Source organism: Vicugna pacos, chromosome 4, assembly GCF_048564905.1.
Source record: "Vicugna pacos chromosome 4, VicPac4, whole genome shotgun sequence".
Classification (NCBI taxonomy): domain Eukaryota; kingdom Metazoa; phylum Chordata; class Mammalia; order Artiodactyla; family Camelidae; genus Vicugna; species Vicugna pacos.
Genome location: NC_132990.1, coordinates 39131826 through 39158582, shown reverse-complemented (window position 1 = coordinate 39158582; position 26757 = coordinate 39131826). Strand labels below are relative to the sequence as shown.

Sequence of the window (26757 nt, the reverse complement as noted above, 5' to 3'; positions counted from 1 at the left end):
TAGACAGACCAATGAATTTTAGTGTAATTCACTGATGTGGTTTCAGATTCTGCATGGTAACTAACCTTTAATTTCTTCACATCCCTTTCTAAGATCTGGTATACTATCAAAGATGAATTTCTGCAATTATCTGGAAAAAGTTATTAAAATTTCCTTACATTCTTTTTATTTTATTTTTTAATTGAATATAGTCAGTTACAATGTGTCAACTTCTGGTGTATAGCATAATGTCCCAGTCATGTTACATATACACATATATTCGTTTTCATATTCTTTTTCATTAAAGGTTATTACAAGATATTGAATATAGTTCCCTGTGCTATACAGAAGGAATAAAATTTACTTATATACTTTTTAAAATGTACTGTTCCCTCTTCTTTCTATTAGCCAGTCACTAATGGAATTTATAAAAATTTAAAACAATGCCACTTGTCTTATTAATATTTTGGTTTCAAAAGTTATTTTTCATAGAAAGTTATTAATAGTAACATTTAATGGGCATGTTGCTTATATTAATATTTGTTACATTTTAAAATGTCTGTTTTCATATCTAATACAATAAATATCATTAGATATAACCCATTAAAATCCATATAAACCAAGTTGTCTGGGGTCCTCAGTAATTGTTAAGTGCATAAAGAGGTCCTGAGAATAAAAACTTTGAGACCCACTGATCTAGATAATAAATACTAATGGGAAAAGAACTGATCTTATATTTCTTTTTTTTTTTAACATTTTTAAACATTTTTTATTGATTTACAATCATCTTATGTTGTGTCAAATTCCAATGTAGAGCACAGTTTTTCAGTTGTCCATGAACGTATATATATTCATTGTCACATTTTTTTCTCTGTGAGCTACCATAAGATCTTGTGTATATTTCCCTGTGCTATACAGTATAATCTTGTTTATCTGCTCTACAATTTTGAAATCCCGTCTATCCCTTCCCACCCCCCACCCCCTTGGCAACCACAAGTTTGTAGTCTATGTCTATGAGTCTGTTTCTGTTTGTATTTATGCTTTGCTTGTTCGTTTTTGTTTTTGTTTTTGTTTTTTTAGATTCCATATATGAGCGATCTCGTACGGTATTTTTCTTTCTTTCTGGTGCAGTTCATTTAGAATGACATTCTTCAGGAGCATCCATGTTGCTGCAAATGGCATTATGTTGTCGCTTTTTATGGCTGAGTAGTATTCCACTGTATAAATATACCACATCTTCTTTATTCACTCATCTATTGATGGACATTTAGGCTGTCTCCATGTCTTGGCTATTGTAAATAGTGCTGCTATGAACACTGGGGTGCAGGTGTCATCCTGAAGTAGGGTTCCTTCTGGATATATGCCCAGGAGCGGGATTCCTGGGTCATACGTTAAGTCTATTTCTAGTCTTTTGAAGAATCTCCATACTGTTTTCCACAGTGGCTGCACCAAACTGCATTCCCACCAGCAGCGTAGGAGGGTTCCCCTTTCTCCACAGCCTCTCCAGCGTAATGCTTCATTTCCTGAAACGATGTTGTAGTTGAGAGCAGGATGGTCTTTCGAGACAGGAGGGACAGGAGGTTCTGGCTGCCACTCTTCAATCAGTTCTTCCTTTTCCTTGACTGTAAGATCAGATCATTCTTGTAATTTATAAGTTTTAGAAAAAAGAAGTCTGATTATCCAGAATATTAAAATTCCTTCCAAAATAAGATGATAAGCAGGAGCCTGGAAACCTGTTTGCACAATTCTTAAAGAGTTTTGCACATCTTACTGTATCTTCTGGATCCCTGACGAGCCTCTTTAAATCCTCCATCTCCACCAGCCCCAGCTGCTCCGCAACAGTAGCCATAGTCGGCTGCTGGGATCCTTCCGGAAGCTGATCTTATATTTCTAAAACTTCTAGAAGTAAAAGACTGATTTTACTCTGCCACAACTTCTCTGGCATGGCCTTCATTTCTTGGTTATATTATTAGGCTTTAACCTTTATCACAGTTCAGTTCTACTTGTGATCCTCTCACAGTGTGATGACTAGGTGCTTTCATAAACAGTGAGCTGTGGTGCTCCACCCTTGGTATACAGGTAATAGAAACTCACATTGACAGAGTTCCATAAAGTGACATTGCCTACAGTGGCTCTAAGTAATCTGTGCTAACACAGAAAGATCCTGAAACCATACTAAGAAATTATATCTTATGCTACCTAGGAAATGCTTTTAAGGAAACGACGTTCCCAAATTCCAAGAACTTTGAGAAGAAGAACTTCCCTGTGTCCCTAAATGACGTATCTGAAAATTAGCAGAAAGATTTTACTACCTGTTTTTATTGCAGTAGATTTGATTAGAATAATTCTTAAAAGAGTACAAAATATTTACCTCCACCAAGAGTAGTTTAGAAAAAGAAAAAATGGAACTTATTACTCAAAATTATTACTTGGAGCAGGCAATTTTAAATCAAAACTTGCTGTATCAATCAATATTAATGTCAAAAAGTAGGCTTTACGCATGGGTGCACAAGGGATGACAATAATGAAAACTCCACTTTACCTTTAAATATTAAGGACCAAGGTTCCAGGCAAGAATAAAGACAGGGTTTAAAGTCACTATATACTATGATATGACATAAAGAGTGACCTGTGACTAAAACTCCACTCAAGGACTCTGGAATGTGGTGACTCTCATATTACTGACAGATAAATGGAGGAACTGATCACATCATAGCATATAACAATGTTTACCTTTGTTTGCTAAAAGAACAAAAGAAAAATGATCAACATACTTTTTATAGGCTAGAAAACCAACCACTAAACCAAAATTCTGTCTTATTTTCTCTTCATTAAATATATGTTTCAAAGCAGATAGAAAATCTTTTTTGACATGCAACACATTAATGTTTATGAATCACCTAGATTATGTAATAAGAGGAAAGAAAAACTAACAAAAGCAAATGAATGAACAAGTGACAATTTATGTAGAATCCAAAGACAAGACATATAGAGACAGCTCTAGAGTATCTGCATTGTCCATCAAAGGGAAGGGGGTGTTATGTTTATTTTCCCTCCATTCCCTGGGGCCTTCCTCATAGGATTTTCTGCTAACATTGTTTATAGCACTCTTCTACCTTTTATAGATCTATCTCTCCTGTTTTCATTTCATAATTCCTCTGCCGTCTTAACTTGTGTCCTTTGGGTCTCTGTCTCCTTTTACTTACACCTAGAACTTCTTGCCTTATGCCCAAGAGTTATATGTGGGTCCATCTCTCCTAACAGATTGTAAATTCCTTGATGTCAGAGAATCATTCTGGTATCTTCTGTAATACACAGCACAGTGTCTTGTACGCTATTTAAAGATGTTATTTAAAACAATTGCAAACTAAACCAAATCTCTTCTGTTATAGCTAGCAATCCCATCTCCTTTGTCAGAAAAGAGGTATGTTTAGGGTAATTATCCTCCATCATTACCCTGGATTCTACCTAAAGACAGTTTTGTTCCTAACAAAACATGTGGATTATACTAAATGACCTTTCAAATCCAGGTCCAGTTTTTTGTTTCTTGTAGATTAAGTAAGGAAAATTGGTTATACAAAATAAAGTTTTCTAGCAGATATATTTTCATTCTATAAAGGAAAACTCTGTGTTGGTTAATTTAAGGTACAGGAATGGTTCAAGTTGCGGTGGATAACTTTGAGTCAAATTTAGGGATCTGACATTCAGATGAAAGCCAGGAATGAGAGATTATGAAAAAACAAACATCTCTGCATTCTAATTTTGAATCTGCTGCTTCCCAGCTGTGCCAAGGGTAAGTCACCCAATTTTTCTAATTTTTCACCACTTTCTTATCTGCTACTCCTACCCTCAAAGGGTTCTTACTAGAATCCAATATATATGATGAAGCTTTGAAAAAAAGTGCAAAGTTCAATACAAATACATATCTTAATTACCTACTTGCTTAAGATGCTATCAGAAAATGGAAAAACTCATAGTACTCGAGTTAAAGCGAAATCTAGCTTATATGATCTTAGGCCAGCTCTAAGAATTTGAGATCTTTTCCTTTGCTTTTACCATGATTCCTCAAACAGTATCACCTTCTTAAAATTCTCTTTAGAATTCCAGCAATAATTTTCACAAATCCCACCAAGATTAACAATCTATAAACCAGATAAACAATCCAATTGCTATATTTAAATGGTAAAAATTGAAAAATGGAAGGAAGGAAGGAGAGAAGGAAGGAAAGGAGGGGAGGAAGGAAGAAGAAAAAAGCCAGCCTTCAGGCAATAAACACATAAATTAAGTATCCAATTTTTAAGGAATTCAACTCTGTTCATCAATCTGTAGCCATTTCCCTACATAAAATATCACCAAGTCAAGAGCCTTCTCTGGCTATGATCCTATTATAACATATAAAGGTTTTTCATTTCCATCCCAGTTAATTATATTAAGCATCAGTGTTTATTAGCACTGAAACAACTTTTCTATTAGAAGATTCTACAATAAACCATTTAATTTTTAGATGTTCTCATACAAATATTTTCTTCAAACTTAAAAAAGGGAAAAAATAAGCAAAAATTCTTTACCTAGTAATTCATTTAAAAGTCCATTAATTTTTCTTTTTCATTTAAATCTACTTATTTTTCTAATGCATGTAATATAGATTTTTGCCAATGATAGCCCAGAGACTTGTCAAGGGTGTATTTTAATAAAAGAAGCTGTGCTGCTAGAATGCAAAAAGCTGACAAATGTGCTCTCTTTTACAATATACCAAATGGGAGGCAAGTCAAAATGTTTAGAACATGTAGATTGTAGAATTAGCCACTTAACAATGGATCTTCATTCAGATGCTATAAATTCAGATTATATGAAGGAATAAGGGCTCAATTTGGACTGGTCACTGCACACAGCAAATATTACTCTTCAAGTACTTCATAGTGAGGTAAGTTGTATGCTCAGTTCCTAAGCACTGAAAGCAAGTACAGTTTGGATACTTACAAATGGAATCTATCTATCTAAAATATGATTATAACTGGTTCAAGGAGATTCATGTTATAGTGTTTGCTCAATGAACAAATACAAGTAATGAGTGCCAAATGATGAACAAATACAATAATCCAGCACCAAGGAATGAGTGCAAGGTACTGTCATGATTTAACCAGTAGCTGGTGGATACATTTGGTGCTTTCCGAGCATTAATTTGCTTTCTTTGAAAAATGAGGGCAGCAGTACTATTTACTAAGCAGACTTTCAAGAGTACAATACTTCTTCCCAATAAAAACAAAGGAGTTAAGATATGTTGGCAAATATGTGGAGAAATTTGAACCATTTTGCACTGTTGGTAGGATTATAAAATAGTTCCTGCGCTGTGGAAAAAAGTATGGAGAAGCCTCATGAAAATAGAACTACTATATGATCCAGCAATCCCACTTTTGGGTACATATATACAAAAGAATTAAAAACAGAGTCTCGAAGAGATATTTGCCCAACAATGTTCACAGCAGTATTCACAATAGCCAAGAGGTGGAAGCAACCTAAATGTCCACCCATGGATGTGTGGACAAACAAAATATGGTATATGTATATATAATGGAATATTATTCAGGCTTAAAATGGGAGGTAATTCTGTCACATGCTACAACATAAATGAGCCTTGAAGATACTATGCTAAATAAATAAACCAGTCACAAAAGGACAATCATTATATGATTCTAGTTATATGAGGTATTTAAAGTAGTCAAATTCATAACAACAGAAAGTAGAATGGTGGTTACCAAGACCTGAGGGGCAGGGAAAGGGGGAGCTGTTGTTTAACAGTTATAGAGCTTCAAATGTGGGAGATGAAAAAGTTCTGGAGATCTGCTGTACATGTGACTACATCAGAACTGCACACTTTAAAATGGCTGAGATGGCAAATTTTATGTCGTGTATTTTACCACCACAACAAAAATAAACAAATAGATTTTTTTTAAAAAAGAACACAGTTGATCAATAAAAGATTATCTTGAAGGATTTAGTTTGGCTAATTTGGTCAGAAAAAACTTTGTAGTATAAGACGGAGCAAGCATATAGCTAGAGAGGCAAGCTACAGGAAGACCTGCTGGCAACACCTCATTTTCTCTCCAAAAGTATTACTCTTTGTTTTCTCCCATTTTAGAGGATCTCCCTCTTCCACTGCCCCAGGACACTATAGTAAACATATAAAAGTTAAATTTCTGTGGGGACAAAGCTCCACTAAGCTTCCTGCTGCTGGAGACCCAACTCTTCCCCACAAGAGCCCTTGAAACATTTTTAAAAACACTACCTTTTTCATCTGGATCAAGGGAGGTATTTGAGTAGTGGTGAGACAGAGGAGAATTATTTATTTAATGCAATGAAGTATGAAGAGATAAGGGCTGCAATGGGGCAGTCAGTGGAAATAAAAATTAAGCTATTACAAATTTTAAAATGATTAAGAAGTCCACACCTGGATGTGAGGACCAGGGGGAGTGACTTTGTTTAATGAAAAGCAAATAGTGTTTTAGGCACAAAGTACCCAGATGTCATGAAACTGTTTGGCCAGACACCCCTGGAGCAATGTGGTTCCAAGGCATATTACACCAGTTCTTCCTCTCTTCACTTGAAATATTTTTAGGATGAAATCTACTTTCAATCAACATTCTTCTTACCACGTTTAAGGTCTGGCCTCCCTTGTCTCCGTTCAGGGCAGTTCCATTTTGGCCTGTAGTATTCAATGGACTCCTGGATAAGCTTTGTTTTATTCAAAAATTGTATAGCTGAAAAGTTTGAAAACCACTGACCTAAGACACATATGAAGTTTCAGTGGCTTGACCCAGTGAGTATCCATCTATTATGTATGTACCAGGGTTTCTCAACCAAGACACTATTGACATGTTGGGCTGGATATGTCTTTGTTGTAGGGGCGCCCTGTGCACTCTAGGATGTTTAGCCTACACCTGGCCTCTACTTACTATATGGCAGTAGCATCTCTCCCACATTCTCTAGTCATGACAATCAAAAACGTCTCCAGATCCTCTAGTCACAGCGATCAAAAATGTCTCCAGACATTGCCAAATGTCCCCATGGGAGGCAAAATCCTCCCCTCTCAGACCCCAGGCCTGTTGCTATTTTATACTAGGCTCTCCTTTCTCTTCTAATACTATGGTAGTGTTAAACATGAGATAACACTATACTATTGATGATACTTTTTATGTGTAGGAAGAGGGAAAAAAATGCCAGAGATTCTAACACAAATGTGGGATTTGACTGCCATACTTCTAAATTAACAGGAGAAAGAGGTTGCTTGGTTACCTGAAACACAAGGCGTAAAAGTTTCTAGGTAACAGCTTAGGCATTTTAGGGCTGAAAAGTAAAATTTGTCTAGATGAATGTATTTAAAAAAAAGGAAAGCGGGCTATAGCTGTAGACAACTTCCATAAATAAGATAGATGACTTCTCTAAAGATTAATATAGTAAAAGGCTCAGGTGAAGAGGGGAAAAAGGACTTTTTGAATGCCTAACTTTAAGATACTGACAAAACACTGTGGGAGAACTGGAAAACAAGGCTTTGGAACAGGACAATTAGCATTTGAATCTTAACTCCATCTGCTTTACTTTCTTATCTTGGGTAAGACATTTAATCCCTCTGAGCCCAGAATTTGAAAAAAAAAAAAAGCCTATTTAATTTCCTGTCTTGCTTGAGGAACGAGACAGTCTTCTATCTGTATTTCTAGTACCCGGAAAATAATATAAATATCTATAAATGAGTTTTAAGTGAAAAATAAAAAGATTCCTTTCTTCTTTAAGAGCTATATAAGTCATTCTATATTTTAAAGATTTCTTGTTTTTCTAATAATTTTCAGCTTTACCCCCAAAATTATTTACAGTGTTCACGAATGACTTGGGAACTGACCAGGAATGGTAATGAATGGTTTTAACTTATCTTTGGGTTTCCTTTTAAAAAATAAGAAATGTGAAAAATGAGGTTTTAATCAAAAAGATTTAGACTTGTCCTGAACCACAATTCTTACATCTATTAGTAATCTTAATAATGCTTATGCCATTCAGGCATCAAGGGAGATGTCGATCATAGCACACAACCCTCCAGCAGGGAGTAGCAGTTGCTTGCCTCAAAACCAAAAGATACGAGCCAAAATGGATGGGGAATCTTGGTAGACTACGCTGACCTCTGATTAAGTGGTAGAGTATGTAACAAGGACGGCAGCTCATCTTAGTGCTTTTACAGAGAAGAGAAGCTGTAAAAAGCTAAGTGTTATATGTATGAGCCTTTCACTATATTTCTATCAAGACCTAAAGCTTTGAGTATGCAATGATATTTGAAATTACTTTATCACATCAAAGGTAGTATATTGGCATCGCATGGTTCACACATCACTAACAGGTGACAGGCATTTCATCCCCTTCCCCCTCAGAGCCATCATCTCATCCCTCTCTAGCAGATAGTTTTCAACTCTCCTCTCTACCAAGTCAAGTTAGGACATCTATTCTTTTCTAAAAAGTCGCTGGGGATGGTCCAGAGTTTTCAGTAATCGGGAGAAATTATCATAAAGAACACATTTACAAAAATCCTGCAGCATATCACCTCCTTGAAAAAGGAAAAAGAGAAACACTAAATATTGTCTGCCAGAGACAAACACAGTACAAATTTTGCCTCCCTTGGTTGAAACAAACAACTTTGAAGAGTTTAGATCTCTAACTCATTTTTTTTGATCTAACATTTGGTATCAGATCCCATGGACAACGGAAATTTGCTAAATGTGTGTGGGTTTTGGTGATTCAGATGCCGAACAAATGGGAGAAAAGGCTTTAATTTTCCCAATATTCAGAATATTACTTCATTACAAAAGAAATGTCACTTATAAGCAGCCCCTCCTCCTCCTACATTTTATGTTCTGCTGAACTTTTTTTTATGTACCTCATTTGGTTACATAATTTGTGGCATGAGACAGCTAGACAAGTGAAACAATGCTCAACATTTTAACCAAAGGCAATATTCAGGGTTCTGGAAAATGAATCTTTACACAAAAGACGCATCTAGTGTCAAAGTAAACTTCTTATATGAATCCTAACAGAGGATAAATTTAATTTATACATGATTAGCTTGAACAAAACATTTGAAATTTTAAAACAAGTTATGATACTTTAAACATCTTTTATGTATGGATTTAAATTCCTAACAATATTGGTCAAGTTTTAATATGCAGAGACAGCAAAGTGTATATAGTTGAGTTATACTTTCTACAACACTCTCAATCCTGGTTTCGGGTTTGAAAGCTAGGCTTTCTAAAATGCTTAATGTAATCTAAAATTCTAATGCAATCTGAAATTCATGATGTTCTACACCAGGCAAAGTTGACCTCCTAGTTCAGACTTTGTTTTAACTAGTTTCTTAGTCTCTCATGAGGTATCATTTGTTTTGCGTTTGCTTGGGCTTTTTTATTCCTAGAGGTCTTCCTTTAGGCTCTAATGTCTTGTTACCTGTATTTTGGTATTTGTACAATATTATATTTCCCTCATTTTGCATTCAGTGGGAGCTGTTCTCTGGCTAACCTCACCTGCCTAAGGGCGATAAGGAACAGTAGTTCCTGAGGGCCTCTCTAGCTCTCAGCTCAAAAGCCTCTGGGTCACTGCACTACCTGGCTACTGGCAACATCACCATGAGCTTCCCTGACACCACAGATTTCAATGACTCTAAGACAGGACAGAGTTGCTGTTATTTGGGTCCATGTATCCACATGCAACCATTCTTTTTGTTTATTTGTTTTTGTTCTCCAATGGCCTTTCATAGCATCCATTGATGATCATTTTCACATGCAACCATTCTTAAAGACTGTTATAAGTTTTCTGGAACTAAACATAACATTTGCTACTAACACTGTTTCCTTTTATTCTTGTTTTTAACTGAGTCTTTATTTCTCTCTGCATAAAATATTTGTTCCTCTAGGATTTACAGAATATAAATTCTTCTGGAGCCTTAAAAATATTAAGACCACAAGTAATACAGAAAAATAATGAAAATCCAAGAGCTATCCAAAGTAAGTTCAGAAATTCTGTAGCAAATCATAGCATCTGGAAAATTCATAAAAATTGATATAATCTTTTCTATACTGGCACAATCAATATATAGGATATAAAATGCAGAACACATTAAAGGTAAGAGATTAAAATGTAGATAATGGATAAGGCACAAAGGTTTTTAAGTGATTTTCTTTCCTATAACATGAATCCTTTAAAACTACGACTAGGTAAATACTTATTACCTATACTTCAAATTCTTTTAGGAAATAGCACTACCAAGAGAAAAATGGAGATTGGTGATGAAATCTCCAAGTACCTTTATAAGAAGAAATACTTGTTGAAAATATTCAGAAAACTACAAACCTTACACTAGGCCTATTAACTAAAATTACATGATTTATAGTGCAACCAGCATTTAATTTCTATGGTAGAGAATACAGTTATTTCATTCATGGAAATCTAGCAAGGATAGTGTAAACAGTTGCCAAATTTCCCCACTGCTAATTTGGGCCAGTGAGCATAAAACTAAAATTTTGTTTAAAAGTGGTTTTTTGGGGGGGAGGGGTAGGAAATGCTAGAGAACATAAAGAAAAGACTGAAAGGAGAAACTTTCACAGCTATTTAGAAGGGGGTCAACTAGATATATAATAATTACTAAAAATTTGTTCTGAAAGAGCAAAACAAAAAATTTCTAAAAGGCTGAAGTTCTATCTTTACCAGAGGTTTTTAAACTTTCAATATTAAAAAGAAACATTTTTGGCAAAATAAAATGCCCAAATTAAAACATTCAAAGTTGTTAAATATTCTCAAGTAAACAAATTACTACATAGCTTGAGTTAAAGATCCACAAAAAGGCTAACAATTTTTCAGTTATGAGAAACAGCAAGGGTTATATTATATTTATTATTTAGATGGATTATCCAAACTTTAATTAAAAGTTCCTCCCATAAATGAAGAGAGAATACATTTAAGGGAGATACCACTACTGAACAGCTAAAAGGAAAATAAAGCAACAACAAACAAACGTATTCTAAAGAGCTTCTATATAGTCTACCAAATTAAAACTCATAATTGTAAAAACATATCACGCATATTAATGCTAATTTTTATTTAAAATAATTACTTTTCTCTTTTAGGCAGCAATTACCCTCCAATATGGTCCTCAGCCAGCTGAAGCAAAGGATGTAAGGGAGCAGCACCACAAAGTATGTAAGGCCGATACAACAGAATCCCAAAATTATAGAAGGGTAAGGGACACAGGGATGAGAAACAAAGTCCACTATCTTTCCATGTAGACCCAAAACTTCAAAAGAATGAAATTACAAATTATCGCTCTAGTGATTCATTTATGATACTCAAACTAAGCCATTTTAGTAATCTTCATGGGTCAAGTTAAAAGGTAACCCTTTTTAAGACCTCTTTGGTAAAAATAATACATAGTAAATACGTTCCCTCATCGGTGGAAGATAGAATTTTGCAAAACAAAATTTCCCTTCTCTGCCTTAACTCTGATCTTGTTTTATGAACAAGATGCTACAAAAATGGTGCATTATTTATTTATGGAAGAATGGAGAAGGGAATGATGAACTCACCATTTCAATCTATTTGCCTTCACAAACCAGGATTTAGCATAGAAGATGAAATTCTATTCTTTGTGGAAGGATGGAATTTTTTTCTCTATTTACCTTAGTATTTATCTGGACACAATTTTACAGATCAGGGAATGAAGTAGTAAGCTATGATACTGATATTATGGGTAAGGTAATAAGAAACTTAACTTACCACTTCTTAGGCTTTGACAATGGTTTGTATTTGCCGTATTTTACACGCCATTCAAGAATTTCTTTACAGCGCTGACATACTCCATCATGAAGTTTTGCATTAATTTTCTAAAAAACAGAAAAACAAATGGAGAATTTCTCTTGTGAGTCAGCATTACAAACCCCAAAAGGAGACGCTTAAGTTTTTTCAAAATAGTAACCTAACTTTAATCTGTATAACATTTTACGATATACTATGTACTTACTTTTTGTACGTTACCAATTTGGTTCTTTATAAAGGCAAAGATTCTTAACTGGGAGTAGTTCAGAATCATCTAGGAAACTTAAATTTCCTGGCAGGGGTATTTTAAGAAAGTCTTCTACTGTGTGTGGCAGGGGGAGTGAGGGGGGTTGGTTGGGAGGGGTGTACAACTCAGTGGTAGAACACACGCTTATCATGCACAAGGTTCTGGGTTGATTCTGATGCACGTGTTACAACTCAAACTGTATAGTTAAGATACATGCATTTTACTGGATGCAATAAAAGTGTAAGAGAAGAAAATCTAGTTCAAATTTTAAGACTACTGTTCTGACAATTTAAATCTTACCACTGAGAAATGAGAAATTAAGCTGAGAAATTAGGTAGTCCTGAATTGTCAGTCTGCAGGGGAGAGCAGAAACAGAAACTTGAGAAAGGAGAGCCATGGAGAAGCAGCTGGAAGCAAGAAGGCATTTAATTATTTAACTTAATCCTTTTGTATTCTCATGTAATGAAAAATATTTTAGAAAAGTTCACCTGGTTTCTTCAAAACAGAAAATACGTATGTGCATGTGCTGTGGTGGAAAAAGAGCTTTGTGAGGGGGGAAAATAACATTTATATTATAATTTTCTTCCCCAAATGTGTTGGGAAATAAGGAGGAAGGGAAATGTTTAGATATGTCATGTGTTCTCACAATAGCTTTATATTTTATAACATATTCATTTGACTCAGGACCTAGAGTATGTATTTTCACCCAGGACGCTGAGAATTCTCTAACTTATTTTGGTTGTGGAAGCCTGGTCTTTGCCTATTGTTGCAATAATGAGTAATGGACATTTTAAGTTTTCTTTGCTTCTTTTGTTTCCTTTTTTAATTTCTCAAGAGAAGAGAAAAAAAAAAAGCACCCCAAAAGACGCAGATTCTTTGGAAGGTATTTGATACTGAGTTGAAAGCACAATGTTTAGAGATCATCTGAAAGAAAACAAAACTTCTGAACAGTGCTTGATATTCTTTCAAGTTCTAAACAAGAAGGTAAAGTAATGACAAAATATTTATTCAAAGGGAAAATATTTCAAGGGTATTATCAAAAACCATAGATTAAGCTGTGAATACATTATGTTTGAATTGAACTCTGTAGTGAAAAACATATTCTGTTACTTATGAATTGTGTATGGGTATTCTTTTTTTCCTGACCTAGATGGAGAGCCTCTGAAAAGTAAATTCTGCATGCCACTATGTTTCCTCCTTTCTGTGGTTTGCTGACTGCAGCCAGAAAGAAGGAAATCTGTGCCTAATACCAAACTCCTCTTCTTATCATTGGCATTATCACTCTTAACATTGGCACTTAGTTATCACATACAGGGCTTGCTAAGAAATACCCAGAACTAAAGTTCACATTTCATCTTTTGTTCTCACTGACCTCTGCTGCCTAGAATATCTTACTAAAAGCATTGCTTTAATTTTCAAAACTATAACAGTAATAGAAACAAGCTAATGACTTGATCTATGATTATAAAATGAATGCGATATAAATTTTCTAATTAGAATATTCTTAGAAAGCAGAACATTTCACTATCTACAATTTTATTATATATAACACACTCTGCTTGTTAACTAGGAAGCACTATTTGGTTTCTTGTTTGTTTCTGAATCCAATTTCTGACCAGTTCATCTTGATTTACAAAGCTGTGCATAGTTTAGAAACTGGTTTCTTTAGGGTGGATCAACAGTGGAACAAAACAGGTCTTTGTGGGGACTTGTCCTGTGAGTGATGTGTGAAGCAGTATAAATGGAGATGTTGTACAGTATTCACATGACTAGCAGGCACTACTACAAAATTAAACTTGATTTTCATGTGTTAAGAAATGCATGAGAGTAAGAATGAGAATGAATAGTACTTTCACTAAAAAATAATTGCAAAAAGAAAATTGTGTATCTTATTTTACAGTATTTTGGCAAACTAGAAAAAGCAAATTCCAGACATGTGAACAATGAAAGCTAAACCCAAGTTCTAGGAATCATTCTGCCTGGGGCAAAGGAGACAGCAATCTCACCTGACACCTATATTTACAACTAACCCTGTTTTGGCAATTAATTTTAGCATGCCCCTCATGGTAGAAGAAAATAGGTTATTAAGGTTAAGCATGTTTGAATATAAAATCAAAACTTAGTTTTGTACGTACAAAAGCCTTTAAAGATCATTAAGGTTAACAAGCTATTTTTTAGATCTTAGAGGAAAAAAATCATCAGTGGAAGATTTCATTGGACTTTAAGAATCTTCGCTAAAAAAAGGAAATCTTATTTATCAATGAATACTTTTTTTTCTTCTCTTTTAGTATTTTGTGTGGGGTTGGGGGGAGGTAATTAGATTTGTTTGTTTATTTAATAGAGGTACTGGAGATTGAACCCAGGACCTCCTGAATGCTAAGAATGTGGTCCACCACTGGGTTATACCCTCCCCTCTAAATACTTTCTTTGAAATATTAGAATAAGATTAAGGTGTATCAAAAGAGACTCCTACTTAATATACACATAAAGTCATAAAAACTGTCTTAGCCAACATTAATTCATACAACATATTTTATAGTAAGTGTTGTTATCCCTGCTTTAAAACATTCTGTTGTCAGACAATGAGTCTTTGGTAATATAATACAGCAATCCCCAAAAGAAACTGAATGAGGACTTCAATCCCAAGAAAGTAGCAAGAACAAATTGTAAATATAACATCTGTATCAACATGCTGATGCTGAAAAATATTTTATAAAAAAAAATAAAGTATCATTTAACAGAAGGAAGATACTATTGTGAGGGAAAAAGAATTTGAATTTCATTCAAGAGCAACTAATACCATCTTTCATTAGGATTTTTTCTATACCATAATTCTTTCAGAAATGCTAAAGGTAAAACAATGACATATGTTTCTTCCCTTCATTAACTGGAAAAAAAAAAAAACCAGAGGAATTAAAAAATAAAATTCTCAAGGAAAATGCCAATTCTAACCACTGCTGAATTTCTATTTCCATTTCCGTAGACTGGCCTTGTTCTTTCCCCTGCATTACACCAAAATAAGGTATTTGCTGCAAATACAGCTGCAACGATGTCATTTTAGAAAATAGAATCTTTGTATTTTAATTATAGTTAAAAGTATGTATGTTAAAATTCTCTAGTAACACTCTTTTATTCTAAATTTGGTTAGAGGATAAAGGATCTGAGTTTAGGAACAAGAACTTATATGACTAATAAAAATAATGTGAAAAATCTGTCTTTTAGATTGTGACTTTCAATCTTTAATACAATCATAAACTTTAATACAATCATAAACTGTATTATTTTAAATCCTTTTAATATGACCAGAACATTGTTGGGCATAAAGTACCTTACAAATAAATACAACTGAGAAATAGATGAAGAAATCAGATTGAGGGAAAAATGAGGGTTGGTAGGGAAAATTACAAAGCAGTCAGCAGCGCAGCTGGGAAGTGCACTTGCTAGAGTTAGCCACAAGTGACATGTGAGTTTTCTAGCAGCCAATAAAATATAAGCTCTGCTTGCCTACCTGATTCAATGTCTGTAACACGCCAAAACGCCGGTTTCTTAGAAGCAGAACAACTATTCTTGTTATTGAAAACCAAAGTTTCATTCTTCCCAGAAAGGGCACCAGACGATACAGTAAGCAATGCTCTCAAAAACAGCCTTATAGTACAAAGCCTTTCACAGAGTTGTTTTCTACTCTAGTTCTCAAAGTAGCTGGGTGTTACATAATGCCAAACAGTGTCGTAAAAAAGTTATTCTCAGGCATGCTATGTAGGTACAGATGACTGATATTCACAGGATCTATAGAAATGCATTGCATAAGGCCATCTTCAATAAATACTTTCTCTTAACTGAGTTCTAAAAACATTCACCTCTATTATGAAAAATTCGAACATGCAGAAAAAATAAAACAATAATACTAATGCATAGCCATATACACTATCTAGAGACAACTGTTAACATTTCCATTTTACCTATTTGCTTTTTATGTGTACACACTTAAAATACGTTGCAGACATGAAGACACTTCACCTCCCAATCATATATATCCTAGAAATAAACTTTCTCCTACTTAACCACAATACCATTACTACACCTCAGAAAAAAGAAAAATAACTCTCTAAGATCATTGAATGTAGCTAGTATACATTTAAATGTCCTCAACTGCTCCTTCACTCTCCTAAATCAGTATTCAAGTTCAGTTTGTTATCTCTCTTTTAATCTAGAAGGGTCTCCCTCTTTTATATTCTATTACACTGATGTTTTATGAAATACCAAGGAAGTTGTCTTTGAGAATATACCACATTCTGGATTTGTCAGGTTGTTTTCTCATGGTGTAATTTAACTCATTGCTTTATTTTCTGTAGTCCCATAAAGTGGAAGTTAGGTTTAAAGGCTTGATTAGATCCAAGTTTGAGTTTTTGTTTTGTTTTGTTTTAACAAGAAGAGTTCATTTGTGCTGCTGCTGTGTACCCCATGTTACTCCAAGTCAGGAAACACAAAGTGTCCAGTTCTTACCTAGTCACTGATGAGAAATTTGACTGATCATTTGATTAAGGTAATGACTGCCCAGATCTCTTCGAATTATAAAGATTTGCAATAATGTATGGGGGTCATGTCAATATACTATTACACAATAACATTCTTGTTTCATGGTTTTAGCATCCATGCAAGGTCCTTTGAATCAATCATTTTAAATGCTAACTCTATCAATCTTTCTACATTAATTAAACATTTTTTAAAAAAGGTTGCTAGCTTAAGTCAATTTTGAGATACAATACATATACAGTAAAATTCACCCATTTTAGGTGTATCATTCTATGAATCTGACAACCTAAACATAAAACATTTCCATCACTCTAAAGGGTTCCCTCATGCCTCTTTGTTTGCAATTCCCTCTACCACTCCCCAGGCAACACTAATTTTTTCATTTGCTCCTATAGTGTTGTCTTTTCCAGAATGTCATATAAATGAAATGATCAAGTATATATAGCTATTTGAAAAGTTCACTCCTTTTTTTTTTTTTTACTGTTGAATAGTATTCCACTGTATACACGTGCTGTAAGATTATTCATTCACCATTTGAAGAACATTGAGTCGTTTCTAGTATGGGGCGCTAATAAATATTTACATACAAGTTTCTGTGTAGACAAGTTTTTATTTCTCTTGATTTAATATTTAAGAATGGCACTGTTGGGTGTAGATAATTTTATGCTTAATTGTATAAAAAAAACTAAGTTTTTCAAAGTGGCTGTACCATTTCACATTTCCACTAGCCATGTATGAAGATCCAGTTTTTCCAAATCCTTTCCAGTGTTTGAAGTTGTAAATTTTTATTTAAGCCATCTGAATATGTATGTAGAGTTATCTCATTATGGTTTTAATTAACATCTCCTTAATAACTAATAATGTTGAACATCTTTTCATTTGCTTCTATGCTATCGTGTATTTTCTTTAATGAAGTGTCTGTTCAAATTATTACACCACCCCCCTTTTTTATTGTATTGTTTGTTTCCTCATTATTGAGATGTGAGGGTTCTGTATATATTCTAGATACCTGGCTTTTGTTGATATGTGCTTTGTAAATTCTCCTAATACATTCTCCTAATCTGTACTTTCATTTTGATTATCTTAAAGATATTATTTCTAAGAGAAAACCTTTTAAATTTCAATGAAGAACAATTTTCCAATTATTTTTATGGACCATGATTTTAGTGTCAAATCTAAGAAGTCTGAAGAATCATGGTTTTCACCTGTTTTTCTTCTGAAGTTCAGTAATTTTACGCTATACTTTAGTTTATGATCTATTTTGAGTTCATTTTTGTACATGGTACAACACACTGGTAGAGGTTCTTTTTAAGTTATATATGGGTGTCTAAGTTCCAGCACTGTTAAATTGTGTTTGTATCTTTGTCAAAAGTTAAGTATCTGTGAGTCTATTTTGGACTTAATATTCTATCACATTAATCTATGTGTCTACTTTTTCTTCAGTCCCACCCTGTCTTGATTACTAGAGCTTTAAGGTATTGAAATCAGCACTGTACATCCTCTAAATTTGTTCTCTTTCAAAATTGTCTTGGCTATTCTACTTCTTTTGCTTTTTCATATATATTTTAGAATCAGTTAGTTAATTTCAATTTAAAAAAACCTGCTATGATGGTAATTAGGGTTATATTGAAACTATAAATAAATCTGGGGGAGAACCAACACCTTAACAAAACTGAATATTCCAATCCATCAACATTGCATTCCTGGGATAAATTCCTCTTGTCTGAGATGTATTAAGTTTTTAATTTATTGGTGAATGTAATATGCTAATATTTCTTGGAGAGTTTTGTGTTTATGTTCAATGAGGGATATTGATCCACAGTGCCTTGAGGTTTTTTTTTTTTTTCTTATAATGTCTTTGGTTTTGGTGTCTAGTTCAGTTGCTAGAGAATTCATGTACAAGAGTTAAAAAATTAAAATAGAGGGAAAGATTTTAAATATCTTAGAAGAATACTAGAATATTAAAAATCTTGTAGAATAACATCAAATCCTTATTCTAAATTTTTAAAGTACATTTACATGTTTGAAAGTGTTTTTTTGTTCACAACCAAGAAAAATTTTACCCTAACTAGATGGAGTTCAACTCTTTGTAGTTATAGGTCACTCACCTTTGGTTTCTCAAACTACATAACACCTTAGGAATCAAATTTATCACTGAATGGGGCAGGGAAAAGGACAGGGTTCAAACTTCACATAGAAATCTCTTTCGTATTCTGTCCAGTAGTTTGTAAATCTTGTTCATCTCCCTACCACTCCCTTTTCCTTTGGGGGGACAGGGGTGGGTAATTAGGTTTATTTATTCATTTTATTTTTTAAATGGAAGGACTGAGGATTGAACCCAGGAGCTCCTGCATGCTAAGCAGGTGCTCTACCACTGAGCTATACCCTCTCCACTACCACTCCATTTTGCAACTACTTCTTTTCCTTTAATACTTTTTTCCACTGTGTATTAACAATGGTGTACTATATTGTATAATTTTCTCATGATAAGAATTTATTACTTTTGTAAATGAAAAATTACTGATCAATTTTATAGATTTAAAACAATATAAGCATTTATATATAAATGTTCACATAATAGAAATTTTTATAAAAATACAGATAAAGAAAAAAAGACTAGTCTTACCACTCTGAGATTGTACACTTTCCATAATTTGAAGCATATATTTATAGAAATTTGCATTTTTTCTGTACATGTTGTTTTATAATTTACTAATTTTTTCATATTAGCATATACTTTTTTAATGTGTCCTTTTCTTTATTGAAGTATAGTTGATTTACAATGTTGTGTTAGTTTCTGGTATATAGCAAAGTGGTTCAGTTATATATACATATATATACACATATATATACATACATATATATATACACACACACATATATATATATTCTTTTCCAGATTTTTTTCCATTATAGGTTATTACAAGATATTGAATATAGTTCCCTGTGCTATACAGTAGGTCCTTATTATTTATCTATTTTATATATAGTAGTGTATATATGTTAATCCCAAACTCCTAATTTATCCCTTCCCCTACCTCTTTCCCCTTTGGTAACCATAGTTTGTTTTCTATGTCTGTGAGTCTATTTCTGGTATGTAAATAACTTCACTTGTACCATATTTTAGTTTCCACATATAAATGGTATCATATGATATTTGTCTCTGACTGACTTCACTTAATACAATAATTCTAGGTCTACTTGGGTTGCTGAAAATGGCATTATTTCATTCTTTTTTATGGCTGAGTAATATTCTATCGTATTTATTACCACAACCATTCATCTGTCCAAGGACATTTAGGTTGCTTCCATGTCTTGGCTACTGTAAATAGTGCTGCTGGGAACACTGGGGTGCATGTATCTTTTCAAATTAGGAGTTTTCTCCAGATACGTGCCCAGGATGGGATTGCTGGTTCATATGGTAAGTCTATTTTTAGTTTTTTAAGGAACCTCTATGCTGTTCTCCATAGTGGCTACACCAATTTACATTCTCACCAACAATGTAGGAGGGTTCCCATTTCTCCACACCCTCTCCTTCATTTATTGTTTGTAGATTTTTTAATGGTAGCCATTTTGGTGTGATGTGATACTTCATAGTAGTTTTGATTTGCATTTCTCTAATAGTTAGCAATGTTGAGCATCTTTTCACGTGCTTATTGGCCATCTGTATGTCTATATAAGTACATATACTTTTAAAACATGTTATTGGCTGTGTTATATTCTATCAGAGTAATACTGTCATGTACTTAACTATTATTTGACTGTTTGCTTGTTTTCAATTTCTGACTAAATATATACATGTAATATATAATTAACTGCATTGTGTTATAAACATCAGAAAACTATTGAACTTGCAAATTCTTATCACACTATATTTATACATAACAAGTTCTCGCCCCATTTCAACAAGAGAGTAAAAATAACAGGAATTTTATCAGAGGTAAAGACTCATAGTAAAGAATAATTGTAACTGTCCCTTTCTTGAATCAAGTATATAATTATTTGGACATTAAAGCAAATGTTTCCTAATGTTATCTAAAAAATTTTGCTTTTCTTTATCCTGACAGTTAAATTAAAAAAAAAAAGAAGACATTGCCATTTTCCTTTTCAAAAAGGGAGTTAAAAAATATTCTTGCTGTAACAAACTTAATATCACATAGAACACCACTGCTATGTGATCTGGAATATCAATATTGAGTTTTGTTTACTTAAAACTTTCAAATGTACAAACTCTTTTTTAATGTGATAAGAAGTAATACTTTGAATGTCTATTACTCTCAGAAATACCTTATTTGGATAAGTTACTGAGTCTTACTATTTTTATGTATTTTATTATTTCACAAAATGAGCCAATCATATAAATAGACCAGAAATACTTTTGAAGTGAGTTTTAGTAATAAAATTGGTTGTATTGTCATTTAAGGAAAAATAATGAAACCAAAATTACTATAGACCTATTTCTTTTTAGGAAACTACATTTATTTAATGTCACTAATTAGAGATTAGCTGTCAACATTTATACGAACTTCACAAAAAATTCAGCCCATCTCCTTTAAGCAAAATATTACCTTAGTGTTCTAAAATACTTGATATACATACATATATACATCAAATACATAAATGTTTGAGTTACCAATACTTGATTTTTCACTATGTAAAATTCTAATTAAAAGATACCTAAGGCAGGCCACTCTCTCTCTCTCTTGCCTTCTGAGACGGCCCACACTCTGTGGAGTGTACATCTCTCTTAATAAATCTACTTTTACTCAAAAAAAAAAAAAAAAAGAGATACCCAAGGCATAAAGTGAGGTGTATTTCTACAGTAACCTAAAATAATTTTCTTCCCTGAAATCTGTCCATCTTCATCTCCTTCACTTTGTATTGATCTTACGTCTTTGAAACACCAATACCAACATGAGAGAAGTGAAAATATATACTAGAAATACTCAAAATTCTCTTCTTGTTCAGTATATTTATAAGCCTTTTCTAGTCAAGAAATATTTGATTCTCTCCCCCACTTTTTTTAACTGCTGAAATCTTTAACAAGTGACATCTGCAAAAATAAACAATTGTATTTTCTTCCAAAGACTGAATATAAAATGAGTTCTGATCATCCCAAACAGAGGACTATTCTCTCAAAAAGTGGGTAGAGCCATTGTCAGTTGCAATTATACAGAGAAGGTCTATGTACAAACTACCTACTGATTTATTTCAGCAGCCATGCAAACTATCCAGATTTTCACCGACAAACCTAATGCAAACAGACACTTAAATGGAGCCACACCTGCCTACAGGCAGGAACATGCTGTTGCAACAACTTCTGGCAGTAGAAAAACCTATTAAGAAAGCAATTTTTTTCCAAAGTGCATTTCACTCATTTAATTTTAAGGAAAAATTAAAATATGTTGGTGCTGTGTATTTTAACAAGCAAATATTTCTGAAGGATTCTAACAACCAAACCACTGCACTGATAAACCTGTCACATCTTTTTAAAAGGTGTGGTCAGTTGAAACAAAGAGTACTCTGGAATGAAGATTTTTAATTCCCTCCATCTTGTTCAAAAGGCACAACTCAGGAGGACATGTTATGAACGTTAAAAAATATTTTTATAGAAGGACCCATAGTGCAACACTAAAAACAAACTATAAGCAGAACATAAGCAGAATAATCTCCTGAGAACAAGAGAAATTTGCCTTATGACAATTAAAACACATGGACACAGTATTTCAAGGTAATGTGCTTTCAATTTTCTTTGAGCCATCTTGATTATAAACTATGGGCCATTTTTAGTAAATAAATAAGCAAGAGTAACTTCTCTAAGTAGAAATAGCTTTATTGTCAGAGCAGTTCTATGGGAAGTAAGCCTTTTCTCCCTCAGAATTTTGCTATACATGGTTGAAATGTCAATGGTTTTACCTAGGAATAATTTATTCCTGAAAAAGATTCACCATACAAAGTAGGATTGTACCCCAAACTCCATTTGCTCCTTCTCAAGATCCTTTGCTAATACTTCTTCCTCTGCTTGTCCCTTGAAATTATCCATTCCTCAATATTTAGTCATCAGCTCACTCACTCACCACTCATTCTCCCTCTGTCTCTGTCTCCTCTTTAATCTAGGTGTCTGTGTAGTGCTCCTTTCTTTCCATACTCCTTACTCTTAGTCAGCTTAACCCATAACTACAGCCTCAATAAGGAGCCAGTGAAGATTATATCCAAAACTTTGTCCCGAATCCTAATGCCTCTCTGGAGTTCCCGATAACTCAGATTACATGACGGATACCTATTTTCTTCCTCATGGAAATCTGTGAAAATACCTCAAATCCATGAACCAAATAGCAATCACTCTCTCAGCAATAAAATCTGTTCCTCCTTTGTTTCAGTCTTCATTTTTAAAGTCTTCTTGTAGCCTTAGGTACAAAATCTTAGGTCACCTTTGACTCCTCCCTCTCTTTTTACCAAAATGCCAATACTGACAAAATCAATTTTTCCGCAATGTCCCCAACTTTGTCTCCTACTTTATATCCCCCCACTTCTGTATATCAGGTCCTCATTTCTGATCTGTATTACTAGAGTAGCTTCCCAAATGGGAGATGGATTAGAAACTAAAAAATATACAGAAAGGGAAACCAAACTGTCAACAGTTATGTTTTAATAGATGTCTAGCCATATGCCTCCTCTGGTCAGAAATTTACATTCTATAAGGCATTCCTAAGACTGGTATTCAGAATTTGATCTCTACTTCCCTTTCAATTTGACCTCCCCACAATTTGATCTCTACTTCCCTTTCAGGTCCTATCACCTGTTTTTCCTGCCTATGTATCTGGGTACTCCCAAGTAAACAAATCTGGTAGTAAAGATATCACATTCTGCCTTCCCCCTCCAAGTTTTTGCTCTGCCTATAATGTATCTCTGTTTGCTCCATACTTGCGTATTGAAGTTTAATTCTTTGTTCAAATTCCAGCTGTGCCTTACAAGCCATTCTCCAAAATTCCCTGTAGTATTCCCCATCTCATTCAATTCAGAAGATGTACAGAACACCTAGTATGGCCAGGCATATATTAGATACTAGGGGTATAGTTTTTTAAAGAGAGGTGAAGTCCTTGCCCTTGAGCTAGTAAGCAGGTAAATGAAGAGACTACCACTTTGACAGTGTAAATTACTATAACTGAGATAAACAAAGGGTGCACTGAGATCATCTTCTACCTAACAAAGTGCAAAAGCCAGTGCAGAGGGAAGGGCACACGGAAGCATGAGAAAGTATACGGTCATTTGGGGAAACTGCTAGCAGTTAGGAAGAGCCAAACAACAGGGTATGAGGAGAATGGGAGAAATGAGCTAAAATATAAGAGAACTTGTTTGCCAAACTAAAGAATTTAGACTCAGACAGGAAAGGGATCTGACTGAATAAGATCCTAAGCAGCGGTTAAAGACAAGACTAGAGGGAAGTATGGAGATCAGTAAGGAAGTTGCTGTAGTAACCTAAAAATAATATACTAAAATACTAAATTTGTTTGTGGCAGTGGGGATAGAAAGATGGGCACAGGCAAGGGAGACAATAAAGAAGGACGGATAGCTTAGGAGTTTTGGATTAGCAGATACAAACAACTAAATATAAAATAGATAAACAACAAGGTCCTACTGTATAGCACAGGGAACTATATTCAATATCTTATAATAACCTATCATGGAAACGAAACTGAAAAAGAATATATATACCTGAATCACTTTGCTGTACACTAGAAAGGAATACAACATTGTAAATCAACTATACTTCAGTAAAAATTTTTGAAAAAAAGAAAGAAAGAAAGATGATTCCTGGACTCAACCCCAAAATCTACTGATTGCTGATTTCTAGCAATTGGAATTCTGTATTTTATAGAAGCTCTCCAGATGATTCTTAAGCATGCCAACGTTTTAAGAACCACCGCCTTAGGCAGCTGAAGCAAGTTAACATTTCCAGAGAGAATATGTTCCCTATCTCCCCTCTGCTGCTTGGAGTACTACTACTAAGGAGGTGATATACTTTTCCTTAGAAAGAAAAATGATTACTATAGTTAAACAACACTGGTTAATGTGAGAAGAAATAATAATAATAATAATGACATTTATATAGTACTTTCTGCTTAAAAATCAATACTCACAGTTAATTACATCACTTCCTCATGACTCCCTTGGGGGAGAAATAGTATTATCCCTATTTTACAGATTAAGAAACAAATTCAGACAGGTTTAATAATCCACCTATAATTACACATCTGCAAAGTCATACAACCTGGGGTCAAGATCATGCCCTCTAACTCCCATGATTCTATACCGATTCTCTTTTAGAAACTAAATCTCAGTCTGGTTTCTAGTTTCTCCACTGAGAGTATCACTTCACTGGAAAGATGCACTTTGATTTCCAATTAAGTGACTTAGAGAAACCTTTGAAACATACGGTGTTAGCTAGACTATTTGCATGCTACAGTAATGTATCAAATATCTGAGTCTTCAAAACAACCTCAGAACTGACTAGAAAAGCTGTGTCAGAGACATAAATAAGGAATCCAGAAGAACTGCTATTTAAGCAGCTTTTCCAAAGTTTTATAATATCAAAAGACATCACCCAAAATGTAATTTATCCTAGATTCTCACTCTGTATATCCAAAGCCCCTTAATTCAGACATGATTCACACTAGTACTGCACTGTATAGAAATCATCTGTTTTTTACTCTGATTTCCTCATGGTCAGGAAAAGTAGAATTTATATCAATAGTTTCTGGCCTTTATTCCTATTCCTGGAATTTAGGCCAAATCTAAACATGTTGAAAGCTGGGAAATTATTTTTTCTTTGCTCTTCCCTATGTTTTAACTCTGCCTTAGTTAAAAGGTCAAACATCAGACCAAATCTCAATTAGCTATGGAATCTAAAATTAGGAACGTGCTGGGAAATCTGGGTAATTTCTAGATCAGTGATTCTCAGCCTTTGTTTCTGCCCTTACTTGGGTTCACGTCCCCATGTTACTCTCATCATCAAATATATGGAAAATATAGAAAATAGTACCTCTTAATAGGATAGTAATGAGTGTTTTGGGGAAGAACAGGGAAGAGAGATCCTGATACTTTCTCTTCCAACAGAGGATGTCTGTATCAAAACTAGAGGAGATAGAGTAAATACATGTATTTCTAGCTTTGCTGTTTACATTCTGGTCAATGTTCCTTTGCTTACGCAAGTCCTTGAGTGATTTCACATCTATGGGACATGACTGTACTTTGGTCAGGTGTCTAGATAAAAGCATTCTTAGGGGAGAGTTACTTACTTACATGGCTTATTTATTATAAAACAAGTCTTTTTGGTTTTAATGATAAAAATAATAGCAAACTAAGTAATTTTTACATAAAAGACTGCTATCATAAATGTATAAACCACATGCCTAATCCTTTATAAAAATTCTCCCTGCTGCTATTAGAACATTCCTGTGGCTAGGGGCAGGCATAATTATCTTCATTTTGCAGATGGGAAACCTGAGGCTCAGAGAATTAAGAGATTTGCTTGAGGTCACATAATTAATCAGGACAGCAGAGGCAGAACCCATAAAAAGATGCCTTTTAGTTTAGGGCATTCTTATTAAAGTTACAAGTAGAAAGTATCTCCCTACAGCTTTCAAGGTTTTCTAAATATTAAAAGAAAAAAAAAAGCACAAAATTTTGCAGAGTAAAATTTTGTCTGTGTTTTTGTCTTGTGTTTTGACTCAAATTCTAACACTGGTATATTCAGTTGTGCAAATTGGGCCAAACCTGCTGGTTTGCTCCAAGGTAACCTTGCAGTATTAGATATTATTTGTTTAAAAGGCACAAAACAAAATTCCAAAGTTAGAAAAACTCATTTAGGAAAGAAAATATTACCTTTGCTAAACAATGTTTTAAAAGAGGAGGATTTGCTTTTCTACCATGTTCTTCACAGATATTCAATACACTGAGACCTAAACAATAAAGAGTAAACTAAGTAGAGAGCTACATGGGCCAATTATGTACAATCCAACTGGAATGCAAAAAGCCCTACTCAAGCAGCAAATGTATAGTGTCATGAGGCAACACACGTGTTTTTACAAGCACTCATTAAAAGTTAAGTCACATTTTGAGATCTTGTCCAACCAGTATTGTTATGCCCCAAGTTA

General features: G+C 33.9%; 1 protein-coding gene across 3 annotated transcripts in view; it reads right to left on the bottom strand.

Annotated features, from left to right (window-relative positions):
• C4H9orf85 (chromosome 4 C9orf85 homolog) overlaps positions 1 to 26757 on the bottom strand; it is a 55608-nt gene that overhangs the window by 12938 nt on the left and 15913 nt on the right. Inside the window, exons 1-3 of one of the 3 annotated variants that reach the window (XM_072959590.1) lie at positions 23525 to 23575; positions 15576 to 15853; positions 11782 to 11888 (exon numbers count right to left, since the gene is read on the bottom strand). In XM_072959590.1, the coding sequence (XP_072815691.1) occupies positions 11782 to 11888; positions 15576 to 15659 (191 nt within the window). In that variant the 5' untranslated portion in view covers positions 15660 to 15853; positions 23525 to 23575. Of the gene's footprint in view, positions 1 to 11781; positions 11889 to 15575; positions 15854 to 23524; positions 23705 to 26757 lie in introns of those variants that run through there. The other 2 variants (XM_072959589.1, XM_006209364.4) reach the window with 2 other exon arrangements.